A 24,683-nucleotide genomic window follows, 5' to 3' on the forward strand; every position below is an offset into this window, starting at 1 on the left:
CGTTAGTCGCCTGCGATTTTGATAAGACAGAGATCGGTGTTATGATGAACAACTCAAAACGCAGAATAAATAAAGACAATGCAAAGATACTTACTAGAGGCGCAGGGCAAAAAGGAGCAAGCCCAGTTTTGATGCATTTTTCCTGGGGCTCTCCCAGTAGCTTCTTGACGGCTTTGTTAACTTCACTTTCGGTCAAATCAACTTGACTGACGTGTTGAACATCGTTTGACTCGCCAGAACAATTACACATTAAGTCGATCCTGCGATTTAATGGTTGAACTCGCCAGCTGATCCAGCACTGGGTCAACTCAACTCTGGTGAGGTTATTTGCCTCCAAGGCCCTAATCTTGGAATAGATGGGGGCGATTTGTTGACGTTCTTCATCAGTGCCCCAACCCGGATGGTTGTATTAAGACGATTTAGTCTGTAAACCGGCAGGGGGTTTTCGTCGGCAGGGGCGATGTTCTTACAATAGAACCATGTCGCATCCCATCCTTTTGGATGACTCGCCAATTTGGTTGGGGGGGGGGGTTCTCCTTCTGGTACTCGCCAGCTAATAACATTCTAAGCTGGTAGAAGACCTTGAGTCACAAGATTATCGAGTACCAGTTTGGTTACTCGAGACTTTGCCCAGTTGCAAGTCGTAGTTTTTGACATGATGAGTCGCCCAAAGATTAAATAACTACGAACAAAATATAAACGGCGGGTCATTTATGGATGACAAGACACCTAGCGGTTTACGCGATAAGTCTGGGCTCAGAAAAAATGGCTATGAACTGGGGGCGAATCAACATGCTAATGAGTCGCCAAAGTACAAGCTGGTCTAATGGAGGAATCACTATGACTTCCACGACAGGCGAGTTATGATATACAATAATGAGCAGGCAAGACATGAGGCAGCTCATCCTAAATTAAGGGCTCTGATTTTTGGCTAAGTGTTGACCAAACAAGTTTCTATTGGAAGCATCTGTGGTTATGGATCTACAAAATGGTTCGAAAAGGAAAAATATTTGCTAAACCTATGGTGACCGCTGGAAAGTAACATCTAATCTATTTGCAGAATCTAAAGAAGACCCGAAGTTCCTAGATGCAAAAATGGTGCCATGACCAGCACCACTATATTTTTATAAGGAGTTCATTGGAATCTAGATCTAAATAGCAGTGGCAGTAAAAAGCTTATGAACACTGACGAACTACGACGAACTACAAAGGAGGTAATGTAGATCTGGAGGAGTGGTATTAGTGTACCTGATTGCAGCAGAAAAAGGCGGAGAAGCTCGGTCGAGCTCCGGTGATGACTAGGCGGCGTCGCGGTCCTGGATGAGGTGGCCGGCGAGGTCAAACAGGCGCGGCGGCATTCCAGATGCGGGAGAGCTAGGGCGCAAGGAAGAAGAAGCGAGGGGAAGGAGAAGTAAAAGTGAAAAAAGGACCCCCCCTCATGTATATTTATAAGGAAAAGGGAGAAGGGTAAGAGGCAGGCGCGAAAATAGAGAAGTCGTGGTAACTTTTTGAGTAATGGATGCCTCGATTCTCGGGCTTGACTGATATACACAAAGATCTGTTATGACGTCATGCTAGAACTCCTGGAAATCCGGAAAATGATGTCATGATTCGAAGACATGGAAAAACAACAAGTGTGAATTATCCTAAGCCGGAATGGATAACCCAGCCATGATGTCGTGTCAAAGAAAGGGAGATGACCCACCGTATTCATCAGGTTAAAGATTGACATGAACGATCAAGTCGATCTGGGGGCTAATGTTGGGGATATAACCCCACGATATGACCCGCCCATTTAGGGTCGGGTCGTTCTGGGGCGACTCAAGAGAGAAGGCTCAACAAGTGGGTTGTGGTTATCTAGAAGACTAGTCCAGAGGATAAGTCACCAGGTGGGCTGACTCACGGTCCAAGACCTTGAGTACTATTTCTGCTAAGACGCCTAAGGAATATGCTTAAACAAGAAGGAAACATATTAGTACACGTGTGGCAATGCGACCTGGACTCTGTTGTAAGACCAGGGCCTCAACCTATATATAAAGGTGAGCCATCGAGGAAGAAAGACTAAGTTACAAGCTCTCTAGTACTAGGTTAGCCAAGTCACACCCTTGTAACCGAAATCATCATCATCAATATCAATCAAGCAGGAGTAGGCCTTTACCTCCACGTGAGGGGCCGAACCTGGGTAAACCCTTGTTTCTCGATTCCAATCAACCCCGTTCAAGCAATCACGTAGTGGCCATGGCCTCACAACTAAGTCCTTTCACGAGGACATTTGCCGTGCCAAAACCATGACAACTCGCGTGCCTCCGCGTGCTCTACTCTTGGGTCCCTCCGTGCGCGCTCTCACAGCGGTTGGGACTAGTGCATGATCACGTTGGGGCCCCATATGCATGCGGTTGCACCGCGTGCATCGCCATGATGCAGCTACATGCTGCACAATGGAGTTGCGCGCTTCAAAAATGTGCCGATATTCCAGGCCATCCGGCCTCCCCATTTATACCCGCGGGCATTGTTCAAGAATTCGTCCATTAATCAGTTAATGGGTCAGTTAATCGCTACTCGTAGGGTAACCGAATCGAATAGCACCTATTCATCGTGTTAACTTGTCAGGCCGATTTTTGGCCCGTTAGATCGATTAATCGGTTATAGGCCGATTAATCACTGCTGACCCATTAACTTGTGGGCAAACAAAGCCCAATTTTTTCCCCTGTAACCCCTTCCATACTCCTCTCGCTCCTCAATAGCTAGGGTTCGCCCAAACAGTAGCATATTTTGGTATATTACATAGTTGAGAGCATGAGAGTATGGTATAATACACAAAAACTAGATATATGTTGGTAATTCCTATTTAATCTATCGATTAATCCAGTTAATAGGCTGATTCACCGATTAATCACTACTCCCAAGCCGACCGAGCAGCTACCAGTTACCGATTCCCTGAACAATCCACGATCATTATAACCTTAGTCTCTTCAACCTTTCGATCATGCCGCACAACACAACAAGCACACCCATGACAACACATACAAAGAGGATATCTAGCGGCGCTCCAATGGAGTTCGGCGAGCATCATGTGGACACTCACGTGAGGGAGAAGGACCTCTCAGTGGTGTACACCATTGACCCGGCTGTGGTCGAGGACTTCATCAACACCATGGAGGAGTTGCTTGCCCAGGACAAGTACAAAGTGGTCGACATCGACCTCCAGTACACCGACAGTCGTCCCGGGAAAGATCAGAGGGTTGCCGTCGCCCAGTTGTCTGTGCGTCATCACGTCCTCACCTACCACTACTGCCTGGCCATAAAGCCTTGTGAGTGTTTCTCTAGGTTTGTCAACAGCCCCAACTACAAGTCCACTATGGTGGACACCGCCCACGATTTAAAAGTGCTCGAGGTTTCGGGCTTGGCCTGCTCGAAGCTTGTCGAAATCCGTGGCCACTACAGGTTCTGGGGCAGCACGAAGAAGGACTCCCTGATTGACCTTGCCTAGGCCATCATCGACCGTACTACAAAAACATGAAGGAAGATGGCAAGAAAAATCTTGCAGCTTGGCACAGTGCATAGGTGCGGAGATTGGATGAATCTCACCTCAAGTTCGCGGCCATGAACGTGTACACATGCTACAAGATGCGTAGACAGACCGTTGACATGAGGGAGTGCCTCCTTTCTGTAATCGATGAGGGATCGACCCACCAACAGAGCAGTGGCGGCAAGCGTCACAAGAAGAAGTAGATGATGGTTAGATGATTGTTTATTCTAGTTAATTATGCATGTAATTGTTTACTTTGGTGTGTGCAAATGTCATGTCTGTACTAGCCACTTATGTAATTGGATGATGAATTTGGTTATGCAATCATGTCCTTATAAGTATATATGTTATTGTTCTGTAGACAAAGAAAATCACATCACACACGGACTAAACTAGGGAACCCGTCGATGATGATTTCATCGATCGCTGACAATTGTATACCAGCAAGCGTTTGCCCACAACACACATGGCTTATTAGCATCAATCGTCTGTGTTATTATTGGTCACCGCACATATTTTTGATTACAGACCTGTTTGTCGCGTATCACACAAATCTTGTTAAGTTCAACCGTTTCTATTCTCTTGGCTCATCTCAAACAGTTCATCCAAGTGAACTGTATGCCTTCTATCGCACACACCTTGATATGGCTGGCCGTTTCTGTCGTGTTGTCTAATCGCAAACAGTTCATCCAAGCGAACTGTATGCCATATGTCACACATACCTTGATCTGGCTGACCGTTTCTATTGTTCTGGCTCATAGCAAACAATTCATATGGATCAATTGTGTGCCAAGTATCGCACGCGCAACTCTAATCTGAATCGTCCTTGATGACTCCGCCATCGCACACAGTTCGTTTTATTGGTGTAGATTTTATTATGACTCCGTTTGCGATTCATGCATCGCACACATTTTGGTCGAAGGGTCTCTGATTCATATGTCGCGTTAGAAGCATCCTGTAGTAGTGGAAGATCAAATAGAGGAAAACCATATCGATGATATTGCAAATTACCGCAATAAGATGAATGATTGATCCGGTCTCAATCTCAACCTCTGACAAAGTGTGAATAGTGTTACAAACCCTAGCCTTGCAAGTTGAAAATACTCTTTCCATGGTGACAGCGTAGATGGAGGAAGGAGGTGTTGACGAGGTTATCTCCCACCGGTAGGCCCACGATGACCTAAAAACCCATTAGAAGCCCATGGTGGCACAAGCCCATGTTCATCAAGTACCAATATATCACCCAGCATGGTAGGGGTTTAATCACTCGGGACATGTTACCTAAGTGATTATTCCCGGCGTTCAGCTCGGATTAAGATGGGCATATCCTCACTTAGACGCACTTCACTCAGATGAAAGCAACCCAAATGACCAGAACCAATAATCGTAGAGTTACGTCTGGGGCTTCATTACGCCATAAATGACCTATTTAATTAGCCACTACTACTAGTACTCCCTCCAGTCCTTTTACTCCGCCTATTAGATTTGTGTCAAGTCAAACTTTTCAATGTTTGACCAAATTTATATTAAAAAATATCAACATCTACAATACCAAGCATATATACTATGAAACTACATTTCATAATGAATCTAATCATATTGATTTGGTTGTGAATATTGATATTTTTTTCTACATGTTTGGTCAAAGTAGATATACTTTGACTTCAGACAAAGCTTGTATGCAGACTAAAAAGGACCGGAGGGAGTATCTCACATCCAAGTGTCAGAAACTAGTAATGGATCAACTATTCACTATAGTACTAACAATGTAAGTTACGGACAGACTTTAAATCCGAGGCAGCGCACTCTATAAAAGTTGCACGGGGTTCCAGTCTACGGACGATCTCTCTCTCACACTTATTCTCATACTTGTAATCTTAAAACCATACACAAAAACACTCCCTGGAGTATTACCTCTACCCCGAGGGGCCTGAACATGCATATTTTCCTATGCGTACTCATTTGTGTCTCGCTAGATCAAGCTCCTTTCTCATATCCTTCTCATTGTCATATTTCACACCACGACAGTTGGCGCCTACCGTGGGGTTGTGCATCTGATATCCTATAAGTGCACATGGCTGTTGTAGCACTTTTGTGATAAGTGTTGAAACCACATGGAGTGAAAAGGAAGGCATAAAAAAACCCACAACTACGCTATCACTTAGCAGTTACGTACGCACCAAATCTAGAGTTTGAAAATAGTCTACTCTATAAGTTGCTAGGGAAACAGAGTAAAAAGGTGTTTATCTAAACTACAAACTAGAAGGTAAAAACACGAATTAAAAGACACTAAGTTAGTAGAGACGGCGCATGAGCTATAAAGCATTCTCGAGGGTTCAGAAATCATCACTACTAATATGCACTTTATATCTCCTCCTAACCACTCTTCATGCACATAAGTGGGCGTTCCCGTACATAACATGTTCTACTCTCACATATACTTCATGCCACATAGGCCACCAATTGTAGTTTCTCCATGTCGATGTGGTTTTACCTGTTACTCCCCTATTAATTGCAAAGGCGCGGAATTGAAGATAATGGTGTCACTCAAATTACCCTAACTTCCTAACCTCTACAACGACACTCGTGGCTCCATGACGAATCACGACTGTAATGCGAGTGAGGCCTCCTCTCAACATTCGTGAAGGGTACTAACTCGAACATGAACAACAAGATTATTGATCGCATTAAGAGTTCATCCATATCCCCGAGAACTAATAACAACTACTCAAACATAGGAACAGGAAACATCAAAGTGAGGGTCAAGTTACAAGCCGGCATTGAGCCGGTCAAGGGAGAAGGCATGGCAGTGTTGGTGGAGACGACGGTGTCGTGGTGATGGTGATGATGGTGGTGGCGCCTGCGTGGTGGTGATGACGAGGGCAGCCGGCGTGGTGGTGATGGCGAGGGCGGCGTCAGTGGAGATGGCACCGCCCAAAGGCCGGTGTGCGCGGTGGTGGAGCCTCCTGTTCTTCGGTTGGACTTGTCCCTTCTTCTATGGTGGTGGAGATGGAGCAGCAATGGACATTGATCTTGGATGATGACAGCTTATGGAAGATGATGGTGGTGGCTAGGGTATGGAGAGGTATTTATAATGCCTCTCCCAAAGCCTCCTCCGTTGATGATAGTTGCCTGCTTTGATCCAGCGGTGAAGGTGAGCCTAATCCTCTCCCAAACCCTTCCTATTGGCTAAGGGGATCGTGTGCGAACAAACATGGACGATATCGGTGAAGAATCTCGTCCAGAATGACAACTTTTGGGCCTATCTCACACGATACGATCACCGGTACGACTACGGAGTCATACTAGACATCGTCGAACGCTTTGGACTCCTTTGATATTTTGATCGTCATTTCTTCATACAGATTGCGCAGTATGACAACTTTTGGGCCTATCTCACATGATACGATCACCGGTACGACTGCGCAGTCATACTAGACATCGTTGAACGCTTTGGACTCCTTTGATATTTTGATCGTCATTTCTTCATACAGACTCAGATTTTGATGTTCTTGGGCTCGTTCGAATCACTTGAAAGACGCTGACGCGCCGGTGGTATTAAATTTGGAGCACTTAAAAACACTTTCTCGACCTCCCAAATGCATGTCTAGTCTTTCTGTCCTCTGTATTGAACGCGTGTTTGGTCCCTTTCATCGTTTTGGTCCAAGGTTGATCCAAAGCACCTCTAGACACAAGAAAACTAAGAAAACTAATAAAAAAACCAAATAAAACACTAGTGCAATGCTCATAGTGAAAAGAGTAAAAACCTATGGGCGCTTAAAGGGGACAATGAAAACAATAAAATGCAATCCGCACGAGCATCGAGCAACTCATGAGCAACTTAAGAAAAATATGATTGAGCATATATGGGCGCTTAAAGGGGACAACGAAAATATATGTGCGAGTTGAATTCAAGCTTAAACTATTTTATTTTAAAACTTAGTTGGATTATTATATTTACATTTAAACTAGTGTCGCATTTGAATACTAACTCATCGAAGATTTGATATGCTAATATTTTCAGTGTTTTGGACTTCAAAAATAGGAGCAGAAGTTTGAGGTTCTCATAACCGTGTCTGCATACGTGCACAAATATTGTGTTCGTTTCGAGGAATGTTTATGTTCGATTCCCGGTTTTCATACCACCTCCGTCCTGGTTTATTGGCCCCCTTCTTATTTTGTGTCGAATTTTGACCATAGCTTTGACTAACAAAATGTTAAAGGATGTCACGAAAAATTATATCCTTGGATTTGCATTTGAACATAATTTTCAATGATGTTATTTTTACTATGCATAGCTTATACTATTTTATTAGTTAAAATCATGATCAAAATATGGCCCTAAATACGAGGGGACTAATAAATCGGGATGGAAGTAGTATGTACTAGTAGTAGCTCTAATAAACACCACATGCATTATTAAGGATGCCATAAAAAGGGCAACATAAAACACAACGGAGAAGAAAAACAGTTCAAAGCACGCACAACACACTCCCAGCAAACTGCAAACGCGGGATCAAACTCTAAGAAGGTAGACGCTAAGCTCGGGGCCGACGCTGTTGGCATTGCTGCTGCTGTCCGGGTTGATCATGTAGAATGCCTCCGAGTCGCGCGAGCCCACCACGCGCTCGAACCGCGCGCGCATGTACATGACGTCTCCCTCGCCGCCACCGCAGGACGCCGGTATGACCCCGGCCCCCATGGACACGGGCTCCAGCGCGCGCAGCACCCGCCAGTCTGCGGCCCCGCACTCGCGCCGCACCGCGTACCCGCATCCCTTGCCGTTGCAGTAGGCGCGCCACACCGTCTCCTCCAGCAGCTTCCTGCCCGCGCCGGCGCCCGCGGTGGTGCCGGGGAATGCGGAGGCGCCCTTGGAGCGCTCGCACTCGAGTGCGATGCGCACGAGGCCCGAGGCCATCTCGCGAACCAGCGACGCCGTGGGCGCGGTCAGCTCCAGCAGCAGCGCCGGGCACGCGCGCGGGTCGACCTGGAACGCGAGGTGGACGTGGCCGCGACGGTGCCCGTACAGCGTGCCGGTGAGCCGCGAGCCGAGGCCGACCTGCCGGTGCCGGCCGGAGATTGCCGCTGCCAGCGCCGTGCGCAGGCGCGACACGGCCGTGCGGCCTGGCCTAGTATTCTTGCGGTGCTGCTTGAGCGGCTTGGGCGGGGGAGACACGAAGTCCTCCGAGTGGAAGGAGAAAGCCAAGGACGCCTCCTCCTCCTCCTCCTCCTTGGCCCGCTTATCCGAGCTGATCTTGACGAAACCTTCCTCGGCGACGGCGGTGCTAGTGGCGCCATGGCTGCTGCTCTTGCCGAGAACCGGCCACTTGAAGTGCCTCCGGGAGAAGGAGAATGAGGACTCGTGGGGGCTTCTCTCCATGATGTTCCTCATGGTATGGTTTCTTGCAGAAGCTTGCTGTCTATTGCACGCCGGCTGTGTGTACCTATGTATGGAGGATGATGGGTGGAAGGAATGGGGTTTTGTACTGTGAGGGGAAACTGGTGAGCAGAACCCACCAAACTGAGCAGACAGGAGAGAAGAGAAGAGAAGGGAAGCGTGTGTGTGAGCTCTGTCTTGTTTCTGGCTTGGCTCTGTTGTGTTTTGTTGTGTCTCGAGGTCGAGGAGGAAATGGAACACACGCTGCTGTGAGTCTGTGCCTCTGCGGTCAGGCCCGGCACCGGCAGGCACGCAGGCAGGCAAGCATTGATAAATGAAATTCATACTCACTTCCAGACATCCTTTATCGAAAGAAAAAAACCGTGACCGGCTGGTTTATTAAACACATGTTTATGTATCATTTTTACCCTGTTAACATGCTGGTAAGATGTTCCTACAACTCAGAGGATGCAGGCCGGCTCCGGTAAAAATGGCGGCCAACTCACCTCCAGAGGTTGTACTGCATCTCTGCGTCTGAAGTAAAAACACAGGCAGCCAGACCTGCCGAATGCGAGGATACAAGTAAGGATTTCTCCAACTAATCGTATATCAGTACTACAAGGAGTATATTACAGAGATGTGGTGCGAGCGAGTAGGTTGGTTTGCCTGCATTGCGCTGTGCCCCTTCACTCTCAGAGTTGACAACTGTGCCCAGCTATAAGCTGGTCCGTGCCCCATGTCAACTGTGTGCAAATGCTGCAAATGGTGTCACTAGTTTGACCGGTAACTAAATCTCTAGACACCATACCCGAAACATGGCAACCAGATAATGAACCGGCCAACAATGTAGGTGAATTCCAGTTGAGCATGAAGATTTGGGTGACAATGTTTTGCATTAGTAGGTGGCACGGTGCTGACTATTTCTCTCACATTGCTTGCATCCCGCTGTAACGTGCTTTACACCGGGATACTCTTGAGAAACTTGTGCCAGGTGTCTTGCGTGGGAGTGACTGAGAGCGAAATTAACTCGATGCCTATTCAGGTGCACTAAATAATGCCAGTGTGAGCTGAGAATTGGTTCAGAGACATACGCAGTTTAGCACGTTGAATTTTGCCCACCCCTGTCTCAAGGCCCAAATGCCTCCAAGCTGCCTCCTGAGAAAAAGGGACATGGAGAAAAGCACAGTGGCCCGACCGAGCTTAATCTGTCCCCACAATGACGCTCAAATCATGACGGCGGCCCGGGTGTGGATGTGGATTGCTTCAAGTGAAACGGAAACACATCCAGGCACTGTTTGTCGCTGCACACATTGTAAAGGACTAGAGCTTGAACTTGTGCGAATGAAACGAGGAAAAGGAGACGACAAAGGCAGTTGTGTTTTCCACCCCTTGTGATCCGTGCGGTCGATAGGACAGAGCAACACGGTAAACAAAGCAGCAAACTTTTTTCTTTTCTTAAAGGATAGTCACGGAAGACATAGCAAGCACCGAAAAGTGCAAGTAGAGGCCGAGTTCCATAGAAATCTTCCTTTTTTCAGCAAAAAACTTTTTCCACACCTTAAAAAATTCTGAAAAAAGTAATGTAGACATATATTTGTAGTATACATGTATAAAATTTCATAAACATGTATTCATATGAGATGTACACAAAAAAGACAAATGCAGGCACTAAAATGGGCTTTTTCTTTATTGTATTTGGGCTAGATATTTGACTTTTTTGTGTAGCATGCAAATAATCAAATTAGTTGATGAAATTTTAAACATATTTGAAGAACATGCATATGTATTTGTATGAAAAAATATTTTTTCAAACTTTTAATATATTTTTAATTTTTTTAAACAAGCTCCATGGAGCTCGATCTTTGCAACGCCGCACTCTAGCAAGCACATACTAGCAGAAGAGAGTACAATTGCACCATAGGCCAAAACCATGTCCACCGCCTCGCCCGGTTGGCCCAAAATCACCATATTTGACCCTCTGACAAAATATTAGCATGATTTGACCCTTGTTCGAAAGTTTAACGGCGTTAAGGTATATGGGTTATTGACATAGTCAATGGCGGTAGACCCTGGTCCACGCCCCTGAACATACCTACATGGCGAAGTAGCAACGTTATTGACCACGACGGTAGCCTTCTAACCCTACCACACGACTAGCGGCAATAGACACCTCAATGGGTAAGTGGCTGGTGGGCCTTTGGTGAGCCACCCACCCATTCAGTCTCATTCAATTTTCTTTTCTCATACCCGAGCTAGTGCCTTCTTCCCTCTCCCATCCAAACTTCTCTAAAATTCCTCTTAAATTGGAGCCATTTGTTCGGTGAATAGGAGGCATTTTCTATCCCTCGAGGTAAACTCTCCCATCCTCCATGATTTTATTAGTTAGAATCATCTTATTTAATGGCATTGTTAACTTTTGAGCAAACCCTACTTTTGGTGATTTCTCTCAAATCCATTGCAAAAATGGTGGAATGTAGGGTTGTATGAGTTTTATGATGTGTAGTGGGCATTATGGTTGTGGTTTGTAACCAGAACTAGGGTTATGGTTAGGGTTAGGGTATGTGCTATTTAATGTCATGATTCGTCGAATACATTAGTTGTAATGTGCTTTGGATATAATGCATTAATAATTTCATGATGCATATAATACATTAGACTTGTCATTGATCCATTAAGTTGCGTGTCATTATTTTTAGATAACGAGACTCGTTAATGTTCATTATTTGGATAAGGCGGCATTTTTCAGTAACAGTGCCGACATTATTGACGACAATCAGAAAAGGGGAAGGTATGATGTTGAAAGAGTAAGGGTCAGGCATCACTTCTCGGTTTTGTGCCCTCGAAGAACCATTTGCTGAGAAATCCCGTGTTGCAAGAGATTCTGGCGATCGAGGCATCTCTTCTAACTTGGATTGGTCCCTGCTTGTATTGAAGCGGATGGACCCGAATGTTAGAGTTAAACTCACAGGAAGGTATGATGTTGGAGTGGGATCAAAATCTTGAATGGAAAATATGTCTAACAATTCGGATTTGCATTTGGAGGTACACAAGGAGGCACTTGCATTTTTGAAGTGAGAGCCTCCGGGTCGCTCCCGTTCGGGCGACTCGGGCAGAAAAAAGCCATCCCTAGTCGACGCCACCAAAATTCCTGCCTACCCCTGCTCCGCCTCCACCAGACGACACCGCCCCGTGAAGTTGCGTGACTGATAGCGCCGGCAGGGACCTAGCGACGGCGCAAGGTGACTCTCGGGCACAGTGGAGAGTGTCCATGTGGTCTGACACGTTGGCATCTTGGCCAGCGCAACGACACGCCGTGGCGGCCTCCTACACCTGGCATCCTGTCCAGTGCGTGCGGAGACTCCCTCCGGCTGGCCTCTACTGACGGCGCATGACGGGAATCTCCTTCCCCCTCAGATCCAATCAAAATGGCGGATGCTGCTTACCATTTTCCTCTGCTCCGCCGACACCTACGTTCGACGGCCTCTGCCACTCTCCTCCCCAGCTGCGCGCATGGTCTCCCGTAGGCATGTACTCCATCCTTCACCTCTGCTTGCCACTGGCCCTACTCCGCCATCCACGCGCGCGTCCGCTCCTTCGCATCCTCTGCTCGACCAACACCCGTGTTCGATGACCCTACTCCTATCCTCTCCAGTTGTGTGTGCGGCCTCCCGACAGCCTGTGAATGCTCCTTCACCTTCGATTGCCGCTCGCCTTGCTCTGCAATGCACGCGCGCGCACCTCGTGTCATCTAGCATGCTTCTTAGCCTCCTCCCACGCAGCCGTGGCGCCCCTGCTCGCCTGCTTCCTCACTGGTTCGTCAGTTCCTCATGAGGCGGACGCCGGATCCCGCATACATGGCTCTCCCCTCCCTCAAATCCCTCGGGAGGTGCTAGCTTCTGACAGTTGCGTTTGCATGACGTCAGCTTGGGATGGGCTCTCCAGCTGATTCACGATGTTGGTTCAACCCATGTGCCCATCTAGCAAGCAACATCCATCTGCATCAACGTCTGCGGCACATCTATTTCCTTGAGCGCTTTCACCATTAACCCATGGGTGCCAAGACCACCCCCCCCGACCTTTTCTTCTTCTACTTCATGTAATAAAACACAAGGATCGAACCTACTTTTCTTTAAGTCTGTTTATTTTTTAACGTCGTCTACGGATAGACAAGATGAGAGAGGAGAGAGGAAGCTGAACGACAAGAGCTGACAAGGTCCAATCAAGTTGAGGCCTGGAAAGGAGTACTTGTGTGACTGTTACAAGGCCAACCTGCGCCACATTGGCTTTTCTTCAACGTCTGCTGCTCCAGAATAAAACCTTGCTTTCACTGTATCTCGCATGCGCAGTCACGAGGTTGACCGAAATTGGAGGTGGAGGCGCTTGGAGGGTGCGAGGAGACCACAAAATTCTTCATCGATGGCCGCCGATTGACACGACGACTCTCACGGGCGTCGCATCCCGCTCTGGTGGTGTGCCGCATCTCCTCCTCCTCAATTGGTGTGGTGATGGGGAAAATCCTATGACGGCTTGCCCGACGACAGTAGCGGTGCATTCACGCCATTTCTCATGTTGGTGGCATTGTCTTCATCTCCTCTCATCATTGTGCCTCCTGCTACCCATCGTGTTGATGTTCTTTCTCGGCAACACGGTAATCTCCTCTTTTCGCCATGTGAGCCTCCGACAACACTCTGTCTGGCCTCTGTTAGGATCCTTTGTTCTCGCCAACTTGTAGTTGTGTGTGCCCTCCATTTACACTTTTGTCATGGTCTATGACCAGCCTTTGGTTGAGATTTTTTCTTCTGAGGCCTCTATGTGAGCATGTTAAACCCTTCTAGTGGTGAATTGACATTCTCTTTGTGCATGCTCGTTGAGCCAGCGTCTTCCCCTCCATCATTATCACCTTGCCATGAACAACTACCTTAATGTTGGGTGCTGGATGGATAGGGGCTGGCAATGGTGCGGCTCCCTGGTGGTTAGCAAACGAAAAGTTCGCTCGAAAAAAGTCTCACCTCGAGTTTTTTATGTATCACGAAGCGTAGGGAATTGTGTACGCAAACGAAAGCTTCACTCGATAAATATATTTGTGTATATGTAGGAATCAATATGGGTGTCCAGATCCGGCAACTGGTTATTGATCGGAAGGTGTTCTAGGTCATGTCTGCGTATTACCGACCTGTGGGTCACATGCTTGTTGATTATTGAATTGTTGAGTACTGTGAGGTATTAGGAGCGTGAGAGAAATGCAGTGGAAATTTTTTGAAAATAGCAAAAACGTTTCAGAGATGTTCCAGAGGAAACCGGGAGCATTCCAGCAAAATCGGGAAAGTCCCGGAGTAGCCTAGAAGGTACAGAAAGGCCCGGTAAGGTTACGGAATCTTCTGGAAAATTGTGAAAGGTGTTATAGGGCTGCTCCCTAGGCTAGGCAAGTGGGGGCAACACATGGGCCTAGGGGGGCAATAGTGGCGCACTCGAGATTACTTAAGAGCCAAGGCAAAGGGCGCGGTAGCCAGGGTTTGGGGCGTAGCCCTCCGTGGTGTGATCGGACCTGAGGGAGGGAGCCCATCCTCCAAGCCAAGGCCCCTCCTCTGCGCCTATATATAAAGGAGGAGGCAGCCCCCGCCCTCCTCTCTGGGTGCATAATTTATAACATGTTCACCAACCTCTTCTCTCCGATGCATTGCTAGTAAAGGTCAATCCTGCATCTTCATAGTTGGTCGAGGGTTTTATTCGTAGGCAAGTTTTTTTTTGTTTTGTACTATGTTTCTTAATAGTATTACCTCTGCATATATCTTCGTAATTCATATTAGAATTTAGTAAGTGTTAGTACAGTCCACCTTGTGCGACAACATTATTTCTGAATCATGTTTGCTACAAGAAGGTTGTTCAATGAAGTTAGAGAGCAATAATTGTTCAATTTATGAATAAATAAGGGACATACTTCCATTACGAATGAGAAGTATGTTATGAATCCTGATGGTCATATAAACGTCCATAACACTGGCGTTAAACGTCACAAGACTAATAAAAATACAACATGTTTGTGGCACTACCGTTTAAGTCACATTGGCGAAAAACACATGAAGAAACTCTGCGGTGATGGGTCTTGGAGTCATTTGATTATGAATTATTTGACGCTTGCAAAGTTTGTCTAAAGGAAGAATGACTAAAATGTCGTCCACATGCCATAAGGAACGCGCAACTAGCTTATTGGTATTCATACCTATAGATGTGTGTGGTCCAATGAGTATAGTTGCGCACAGTGGATTCCTCTACTTTATTACTTTCATCGATGGTTTAAGTGGACAAAAGTGTATTTACTTAAGGACTGCAATATATGTCAACCGTGTGACAGATTGCAAAAGTACCGACCCACGTCCTCCCGAACAGTCCGCCTCCTTTGATCCCGCGTCCTTCCCGATTTTCTGGGCTCCTCCCGATCCCCGAACAAAAATAGGTAAAAGAAACGGCGACCTCCTACCCTTTGATCCCACGTCCTCCCGAACAACCCCCTACTTCGATCTCGCATCCACCCCATGTTTTTCCCTGGAAAGAGTAAAAATATAAGGCATTGGTGGGGGACCGAACCCACGACCCACATAGTAAATTTAGCAACAACATCCAATTGGGCTAGTCGGCTCTACTAATTACAAACAATTTACACACTAGTTGTATCTTGTTGAGACGAGATTGAACAAAAAAAGACAGTAACTTAAAATTCAAACCGGCGGCCTCACTAGTTCGGGTATTAGGACTATGCACCCTAGTTCCATATTTTTTTCTACATGTTTCACACCGGTTCATAGAGTTCACAAACCCGGGCGTCCCCTTCCCTCCTTTTCACACGTAAGTTATCATGTATGGGGTTCATCTTTTATCATGCTAATTACATAGAAGTTACCGGGGTATGTTTTTGAATAACCTTTTGCCCTTGGTCAAATATTACCATGGTGTTTGTACTTAAGTTATTAGGTATGCGGTTCGCATATTACCATGCTATTTAGATAGAAGTTTCCGCGGTATATTTTTCAACAACTCCTTCCCCCCTCCCACAGTAAAAAATGTTACCGCAATGGTTGTACTTAAGTTATCAGGTATGGATTTGGTTTATTACCATACATTATACATAGAAATTATCGAGGGTATGTTTTTCAACAACTTTTCTCCCTTGGTCAAATTTACCGCGGCGTTTGTACATAAGTTATCAGGTATATGGTTCATATTTTACCGTGCTATTTTCATACAAGTTACCGGGGATATGGCTTTCAACAACTTTTTTCCCCTTTGGTCAAATTTACCTAGGTGTTTGTATGTAAGTTATTGTCCATGTTGTTCGTATATTACCATGCTATTTTACATAAGTTAACAGGGGTATGTTTTTCAAATAACTTTGTTCGTTTGGTATCCAGTGGCATCTTGAACACCTGCATTCGGAGTGCTGAATTTGTTTGAGCCGCGTCCAGACTTGGGTACGATGGTGCCATTCCAGCAACAATGCTCAACATCCCCATCTGGGTATCATTGTACTTGAACAGTCGCGTCCAGACTTGGGCACGATGGTTCACGCACGGCCGCTCGCGAGCCCTCGAGCACTTCCGTCGTCTCGAACCCTTCTCGGCGCATGTGGCTGCGACCACCCTCGAGCACCTTCGTCGCGTCATGAGGGCGCGGATCCCGACGTACCGCGGTGGCCGTGGTAGATCTAGCCACCGGCTAACCTAGCTGCTCAATTTGGGGCCTCGGATAGGGTGATAGGGTGAGGGAACAAGAGGTGGAGATGCTAGGGGCAGCGGCGGAGGACGGCGTAAGATGGTGAGGTCGCGGGCGTAGCTGCTGGTTTGGGGTTGGGGAGTAAGTGGAAAGAGAGGACGAAGAAAGGGCGCGGCTGGGTTTCCCCCACGAATCAAGCGGGGATGGAGGAGGGCAGCGAACTTCGTGTGGATCTAGCGATCGGGATTGAAGGGCATCCAAGTCGTTCGGCAGTTTTGTCAAAACGATCTGGTGTGCCAGATAGATATTTCGTAGAAGTTATTAGGGGATATGTTTTTCAACAAATTTTTACCTTCTTGGTTGAAGTTACCATGATTTTTGTATGTAACTTGTTGGGTATACGGTTTGTAAATTATCGTGTTATTTTCACATATGTTATCGGGTGGTTATGTTTTTCAACAATTATTTACATCATTGGTTAAAGTTATTGGGGTGTTTGTATGCAAGTTATTGGATATGCGGAACATATATTACCATACTATTTACACGTAAGTTAGCCAGAGCATGTATTTCAATAACTTTTTTCCCGGATCAAAAAGTTACCAAGTTGTTTGTATGTAAGTTATCGAGTATGCGGTATTTATATTACCATATTATTTACACAAATTATCGGAGGCACGTTTTTAACACTACTTCATTGGGTCAAAGTTATCGATGTTTGTACATAATTTATCAAGTCTGTGAAGCATAAATTACCATGATATACGCATAAGTTAGAGAGGTTATTCCCCGCAAAAAAAGTTAGCGAGGTTATGCTTTTTAGCAACTCTTTCCCCGAGTCAGAGTTACTACGGGATTGGTGTGTAAGTTATCAGGTGTGCGTTACGTATATTACCACACTATTTATCCAAAAAATGACGGCAGATATGTTTTCAACAACTCGTTTTTCTGGGTCAAAATCTTTCAAAGTTATCAATGTTTGTACATAATTTATCAAGTCTGTAAGGCATAAATTACCATGATATACGCATAAGTTAGCGAGGTTATTCCCCGCAAAAAAAAGTTAGCAAGTTATGTTTTTCAGCAACTCTTTCCTCAACTCAAAGTTACCACGGAATTTGTGTGTAAGTTATCAGGTGTGCTTACGTATATTATCACACTATTTATCCAAAAAAATGACGGTGGATATGTTTTCAACAACTCTTTTTTCTGGGGTCAAAATTGTTACCACGGTAATTGTCAACAATTTTTTGGGGGGCCCAGAATGATCCTCATTACCTACTGTTCTTTTTACCACCCACAAACTGCTCAACACGAGCATGGAAAAAAAACAGAAATACAAAAAATTGGGCAAAACTAGGGATCGATCCCTCGTGGCCTGGGTTATGATTCATAGCACTAGCCACTTGGTTGTAGTGAGTTTCATGTTGTAGTATCAGCGCGAGGTTTTCTATCAGGCATGTAGGTACCAGGCTTCACTTGGTCTGCAGCCATGGCTGCTGCTCGCGACGGAGCTTCACCGTCAATTACCAGGCTTCCCCTTGGCATCTTGGGGGTGCGGATGAGCACATGCATGGTGCAGCGGGGCGCGGCCTTGCGTGCCTGTTGTGTGTGCATCGGCCGAGCTCCCATGCTCAAGCTCAAGCTCATGCATGGCGGGCCTGCGTTCAGGTGCATACGACCAGGGTGAGCGGGAGGAGGAACGGCGATTCTCACCGCACTCGAATGCGAGATCGACTTGGACAGAGGCAAACGCGGAAGCCGGTGAGGAGACACTGATTGCCGGAAACGGCTCCGCCGAGGAGAAAACCATGGTCAGTCCCAAGCTCCTGTGGACAGGATGTTGCGCAGGAGGACAACGGACGTCGCAGCAGAGCTCCCCGTCGACGAGGCGGAGGAAGAAAAGGACCACAGCGGCAAAGCAAAATTAGCCCCGCGGGTCAACGCCCAGGCCACTCACGCCCGTAGTCGAGCAACTGCCCCCGCGCATATCGCCAGCAGCCGCACAATCCCGATTGAAGCACCCCGAGGTCGTGTGGTAGTTTCGCAATCTGCACACGGTTGCCATATACATATTTCGTTTACTTAATGAGAGACAAACTTGGAAACTTTGAAAGTTTAAAGGAATTTCATAATGAAGTAGAAAGTTCTTGTAACAAGAATATTAAGTTTCTACGATAGCATTGCAGAAAGGAATGTTTGAGTTACAAGTTTCGCGAATGTGATGAGTCACGAAATAGTTTCATAATTTACACCTCTAGAACGCGAGGAAAGGGGTGTCCAAGTCTCCAAGAGACGTAACTGAACCATGTATGCCATGGTAAGATCAAAGATGTCATTAACTAATTAGCCATTATATATTCGGGTTATGCTTTAGAGACTGCGGCTTTTTAACTGAAAAGAGTGGCATCTAATGTTTTGAAATGAAACCATATGATATGGTATGGGACGCTGAACCAATATGTCCTTCCTTAAAACTTGGCAATGAGATGCATATGTAAAGTGCTTACAACCACATAAGCTCAAATCACAAATCAGATAAGTGCTACTTTGTTGGTTATCCAAAATGTCGGATATTTCTTCTATCACTGCACCGAAGGCAAAATGGTTGTTGCTAAGAACAGTGTGTTTTGAAGAAGACTTTCTTGCGGAAGGGGAGTAAGAGGACAGTGAAGCTCGACGAGAATAAAAAATCTTCATGATGAGGTAAAAGAAAGGAAACACTGAAAACAGTTCCAAAGTTTCGTCACTGCCACTGATATGGAAGCCCCTACATGTGATGTAGAGACTTCGGTTGAACTAGCAACTGAACGATGCAGGTTAGGCAAAAACTCGTGCAAATCATTATGCTATGTAGAAGAGATATTGTTGTTAGACAACGATAAACCTGTGGCATAGAAAGGCGCAATGAAGGACCCTCATTCCGGGATTCGACTAAACGCAAAGAAATTTGAGGTAGTATCCATGAGCCTCGAAATAGACCCTCCGAAAAGAGTAAAGCCTAAGGAATGTAAATGGATCTATAAACCAACACAAATGAAAATGTTTATATCCATAAAGTTCGACTTGTTGCAAACTGTTTTCGACAAGTTCAAAGAGTTGACTGCAACGAGATTGTCTCGCTATAGCGATGCTCAAGTCAGTTCGGATTATTTTAGCAATTGTTGCATATTTCAATTATCAGAATGAATGTCAAAACAGTCTCCTTCGTTGCAATGAAAATAGCAGTTGCTTGTGCAAGTGTATTACCTCAACATCTGATGAATCCAAGCCGGTTGTTGGGCTTTATTTTTACCGGGGTGATCAACAATGTAGCACGAGTGTTCGTTTGTCCTCGGAGTTACGAGAAGAATTGCTTATCTGCTTGAGATCCAGACTGACTTGCCATGGGCATGTCACCTGTGAGCAATAATGTAACATACCATCTCTTTCATCTGTTCGACTGAGAATCAACTCGAACAATAGTCGTGATGATTTTTTCTTCGAGACATACATTACTCGTGATACATGACATCCAATACAATAAGCTACGAAAGCTGGGCGCTCTCTCACGCAATCCACGTCGGCACAGGTACGACAAAACAAAACTCAGCTAGAGAACGGATTGGGCAAAACGCACATTCCACGGCGGCACACATTGATTGGAGAAAAAAAATCTTTGTGTGTCATGGAAGATAACACCTCGTCCAAGAGGATTTGCCTTCCCAACGAAGGAAAACCTCACCTCTTCATCATCCCTTCCCTCACCGCAGCCACTCCCTCCTATTCTCCGCCACCTCCCTGCCTCGCCCCTCCCCCTCATCTCGGGCCTGACGCCTCCGCGCCTCCAGATCTGAGCTCGTGCGCAGTGGCGGCAGTAGGAAGGTGTGGCGATGCTCGCCCCGACGGCAAGAGCTAGAGGGTGGGCAGCGGCGCGAGCTGTCGTCCTGAGGATGCCGCAAGAGGACGAGCACAACCGGGACGACGTCGATGCGGTCGTCGGCGCCTACCCCGCCGCTGGAGGCCCCAGCACAGGTCGCGCTACCCCCATCCCACGGCATCGTCTGCATCGATCTGAAGCCCAAACAAGATGGGGAAAAGGTGAGGATGGAGATGCGGGTCATTTTCTTTGGATCTCATTCTGAAGATTTTGAAGCTTTCTGTCCGTGTCGAGGATGTCCAATGCGCCGATGTCCAATGCGCACCGGCGCAGGTCTGCCTTCTCCCTGCCCTCCGTCCCCATGCGTGCAACGGCGACCCGAGGAGCTTGAGCCACAATGATGGTCCATGGAGCCGTTGCCGGAGTCCTTAGCAGAAGAAGCGCGGGTTGTAGAGATGGCCGACTCCATCGTGTTCATGCGTCACCGGCGAGAAGAAGCAGCAGATGATTGGCATGAAGAAGACCCTTGTGTTCCACCAAGGACGTGCCCCGAAAAAGGGGTGTACTGGTTGGATCATGCACGAGTACCGCATCACCGAGCCAGAGTTTAAGTCTACGAGCAAGTATGGGTTTCTTATCTGACTGTTCAGGAATATGATTCTGGATAATCTTAAGCCTAACCATGTGTTGTTATCTGCCATTCTTTCAGCTTGTAGTGGACCAGAATACTTGCTCAAAGGGAAGGAAGTTTATGAACATATTCTTCGTGTCTACGGAGAAATTACGTCTGTTAGCACTTGTCTGGTTTTTCAAATGTCGACAGGTACAAACAGCTAGAAGAATTTTGATGCAACTCCATGCAAAGATCAGGTCACGTTGTCTTCAATGGTATCTAGATACTCTACAAATGGTTGCACTGACGAGGCAATCTCACTATTTCAGCATATGATGGCAGCTGGGTTTTTTTCCGAAAAAACAGAAAAGAGTTGCCCGGTTAATTCACGGAAAACCGGGCTAAAACCGTTACAACACGCCCACAAAGAAGGGCACCCCGGCCGACTTGACACCTACAAGACCCGCACACACCGCCGAGGCGAGGACACCGTCGAGGTTGCCTACAATGGCAGCTGGTTTTCAGATAGTTGGGTATGCACCTAAGGCAGGAATACTGTCTATCTATTGGTAAGTACTCCCTTTGTCCCTTAATATAAGAACGTTTCTTAAACTATGTTAGCTTGAAAAACGTTCTTATATTATGGAACGGAGGTAGTAGTTCACATGTGAAGTTGTACTCAAAAAAGGCAACCTGCATGATTCTCATAAAGTTTTTGATGAAATAAATTCCCCAGATTTAGTTACTTGGACAGCTATAATTGATGGATATGCTCAGCATGGAAGTGGTCAGGATTCTTTGGAGATGTTTGATTTGATGATTAGGCGTGGAATGAAACCAGATAATATTGTACTAGTGAGTTTTTAACTGCTTGCAGACATAATGGTTTAGTTGAAGAAGGCTTTAACTACTTTAAATCTATGAGAAACGTGTATGGGCTTGAGCCTGTGTTACATCACTACTGTTGTATGATTGATTTACTTGGTCGATCTGCGAGCTTGTAGAGACAAAAAATATCGAGAGTATGCCTATCAAGCCCGGCTTGATGGTATGGAGCACACTGCTTGCTGCTTGCAGAGCTCATGATGATGCTGTACTTGGATGATTTGTAGAAAATAAGATACGTGAAGATAATTATGACCCAGGCTCTTTTTCAACTCTGTCGAACAGTCTAGCAAACTCTGGAGACTGGGAGGTAGTAGCGAGAGTCAGAAAATCGTTAAAGAGCGGCAAGAAAGACTGAAAGAGCCTGGATTGAGTATGGTGTAAGAAATGAAATGGTCAAAGTGTTTTATAAATAAAACAGGTGCAGCACAATACATTGACTGAGATGAAATAATGGCATCATCTCGGGGATTTTGGAAAAGAGGGCTAGTTGGTTACATGTAAGCAATGTGCAATGGATATCATTGGTATATTACTCCCTCCGTTCCTAAATATTTGTCTTTTTAGAGATTTCAAATGGACTACCACATACGGATGTACTATATAAACATATTTTAGAGTGTAGATTCACTCATTTTGCTTCGTATGTAGTCATTTGTTGAAATCTCTAGAAAGACAAATATTTAGGAACGGAGGGAGTAGATAAACTGTTGCGCCTTTACACTGTTCACCAGATTTGCATTAGTAATTGTTCTAAACCTGTTAGGCATCTGATTAGTGACATTTGTTCCGATCATGGAGAAGACTTGATGCCTATCTAAATTTGCACTGATATAATACAACCGAGTCAGGCTCTTTGCTGAACTTATTAAATCATTCACTTTATGATATTTGACATGTAGGGCACACTTCTAATTCTCAGGGAAAGTATATGTAATGCAGTGCTGCTAGATTCTGTTCACAGTTCGGTTCTAAGTTCTTACATATAGCAGGCTCATTGATGAACATCTTCAGAAACCTACCGCTTTTGTTTATTAAGGCAAACTTCCATCTTGTAGAGAAAAGAAAATCCTCAGCAATACAAGTGCGCACATACGCCTCAAGAGGCCCGCCACGGTTGTGCCCCAACCACTAGTATCTACAGTACGATGCTACTCCCTCCGTCCCATAACATAATAGTGTTTTTGACATTAGTGTAGTGTCAAAAACGCTCTTATATTATAGGACAGATGGAGTACACGACAATGAACAGCAAATGCTATAGTGTTATATGACATAGTATGGAACCGAGATCCAAGTTAGATGGGGCGTAGCGAACAAACCTGTGGTTGGATGGTTAGGTGGAGAGTGATATCCCAACCCACCAGGGTTCAAGTCATGGTGCTCGCATTTATCCTGGATTTGTTTCAGGATTTTCGGCGATGCGTGTCCAATGGGAGAAGACATTCCCGTCGACTACGAGGCGCCTGCGGTGACTTCGTAAAAATCTCAAGATGATATGTCGACTCAGTCTCTCGGAGGTGCTCATAAGGGTAGGGTGTGCGTGTATGCGTTCATAGGGTGAGTGTATCCGCGTATATATAAGCGCTTGCGTCTGTACTGTGTTAAAGAAAAGGTTAGATAGGGCTTGTTTGGTAGACCGTATGAAGCTCAATAACTCTAGTGGGATAAGTCTGAGTTGTTTGGTTGCCTGGCTTGCAGAAAAAACAGGCTCACACGAAACTTAAATCACCCCTCAGCCAGACCCGACAGGAAAGCTCAGTTCGGCAGTTTTTTCAGATGCAGGCTCGGGCTAGTGCAATTTACACTATGAAGGAAGATGCAATATGGGGTAAATGCAAACGACCAAACGACAAGCAGAACATGGCCCTGAGCCTGCATACCCTCAAACAAAATGGGGTAAATGCAAAGGACTAAACGACATGCAAAATGTGCCCCGGAGCCCGCGTACCCTTACCCTTAAACAAGCTCTACTCGGTAGGCTCCCAATAAACGCGAAAAGAATGCAACCAAACATGTCAATACTGTAGCATTCCCTACGCATCATCCTGCATCGTTTATCGGGTACTGTAGATATGTCCTATCAATAAATATATGGTCTAGCGCGCATTTCAAGATTTATCTGGACCATCATTTAGACCAATTATATATAGCATGTGGTGTACTCCCTCTGTTTCTTTTTTGCTTTGCATATAAAATTTGGCCAAAGTCAAACTAAACAAATTTGATCAAATTTATATAAAAAATATCAACATCTACAATACTAAAGTTATATGGTATGAAAGTTAGTTTCATGATGTATCTAATAATATTGATTTTATATTGTGAATATTGATATTTTTTTCCTATAAAGTTAGTCAAATTTTATATGCAAACTAAAAAGAAACAGAGGAAGTACTAAAGAGTGCCATCGAAGGAAAATGCCAAATGGAGGCCAGCTCCATGGAGGCCGAATTTGAAAACTTTAGAATTCAACCTTTTCAGTTTCAAAAACTTTAAAAAAAATACACATATACCAAGAGATATGGTGTACCCGTGTGTAATTTTTCGGGTCGAACTGCGTTAAAATGAGGGCTATACAAAAAAAGCCAAATTCATGGCTTTCTAGCATATATATTGGTCATCCTCAAAGTCCATGATTTTGGTTTTTTCATGCAACTCGCAATTCAAGGTAGTTCATCCTCAAATTTTACAGACAGATTACATCCTTGTA

General features: G+C 45.6%; 1 protein-coding gene, 1 long non-coding RNA gene and 1 pseudogene across 3 annotated transcripts; 2 read left to right on the forward strand and 1 right to left on the reverse strand.

Annotated features, from left to right (window-relative positions):
* LOC141042931 (uncharacterized) overlaps nucleotides 1–24,683 on the forward strand; it is a 341,300-nt pseudogene that overhangs the window by 35,735 nt on the left and 280,882 nt on the right.
* LOC109740136 (uncharacterized) lies at nucleotides 7,926–9,280 on the reverse strand. The gene has a single exon (XM_020299172.4). The coding sequence runs from the start codon at nucleotides 9,249–9,251 to the stop codon at nucleotides 8,046–8,048; it is 1,206 nt and encodes a 401-aa protein (XP_020154761.2). The 5' UTR covers nucleotides 9,252–9,280; the 3' UTR covers nucleotides 7,926–8,045.
* LOC120976716 (uncharacterized) lies at nucleotides 17,737–22,222 on the forward strand. 2 transcript variants are annotated; one of them, XR_005772946.3, is made up of 3 exons: nucleotides 17,784–21,095; nucleotides 21,182–21,654; nucleotides 21,822–22,222. It is a non-coding gene; the product is annotated as an uncharacterized lncRNA (long non-coding RNA). The 2 variants fall into 2 exon arrangements; XR_005772944.3 differs by having other exon boundaries at nucleotides 17,737–21,095; nucleotides 21,182–22,222.

The sequence above is a fragment of the Aegilops tauschii genome, chromosome 3 (assembly GCF_002575655.3).
Source record: "Aegilops tauschii subsp. strangulata cultivar AL8/78 chromosome 3, Aet v6.0, whole genome shotgun sequence".
In the NCBI taxonomy this organism is placed as follows: Eukaryota; Viridiplantae; Streptophyta; class Magnoliopsida; order Poales; family Poaceae; genus Aegilops; species Aegilops tauschii.

Coding starts and splice junctions, on each gene's coding strand:
- LOC109740136 (XM_020299172.4), bottom strand. CDS start 9,251: ATGAATTTCATTTATCAATGCTTGCCTGCCTGCGTGCCTGCCGGTGCC.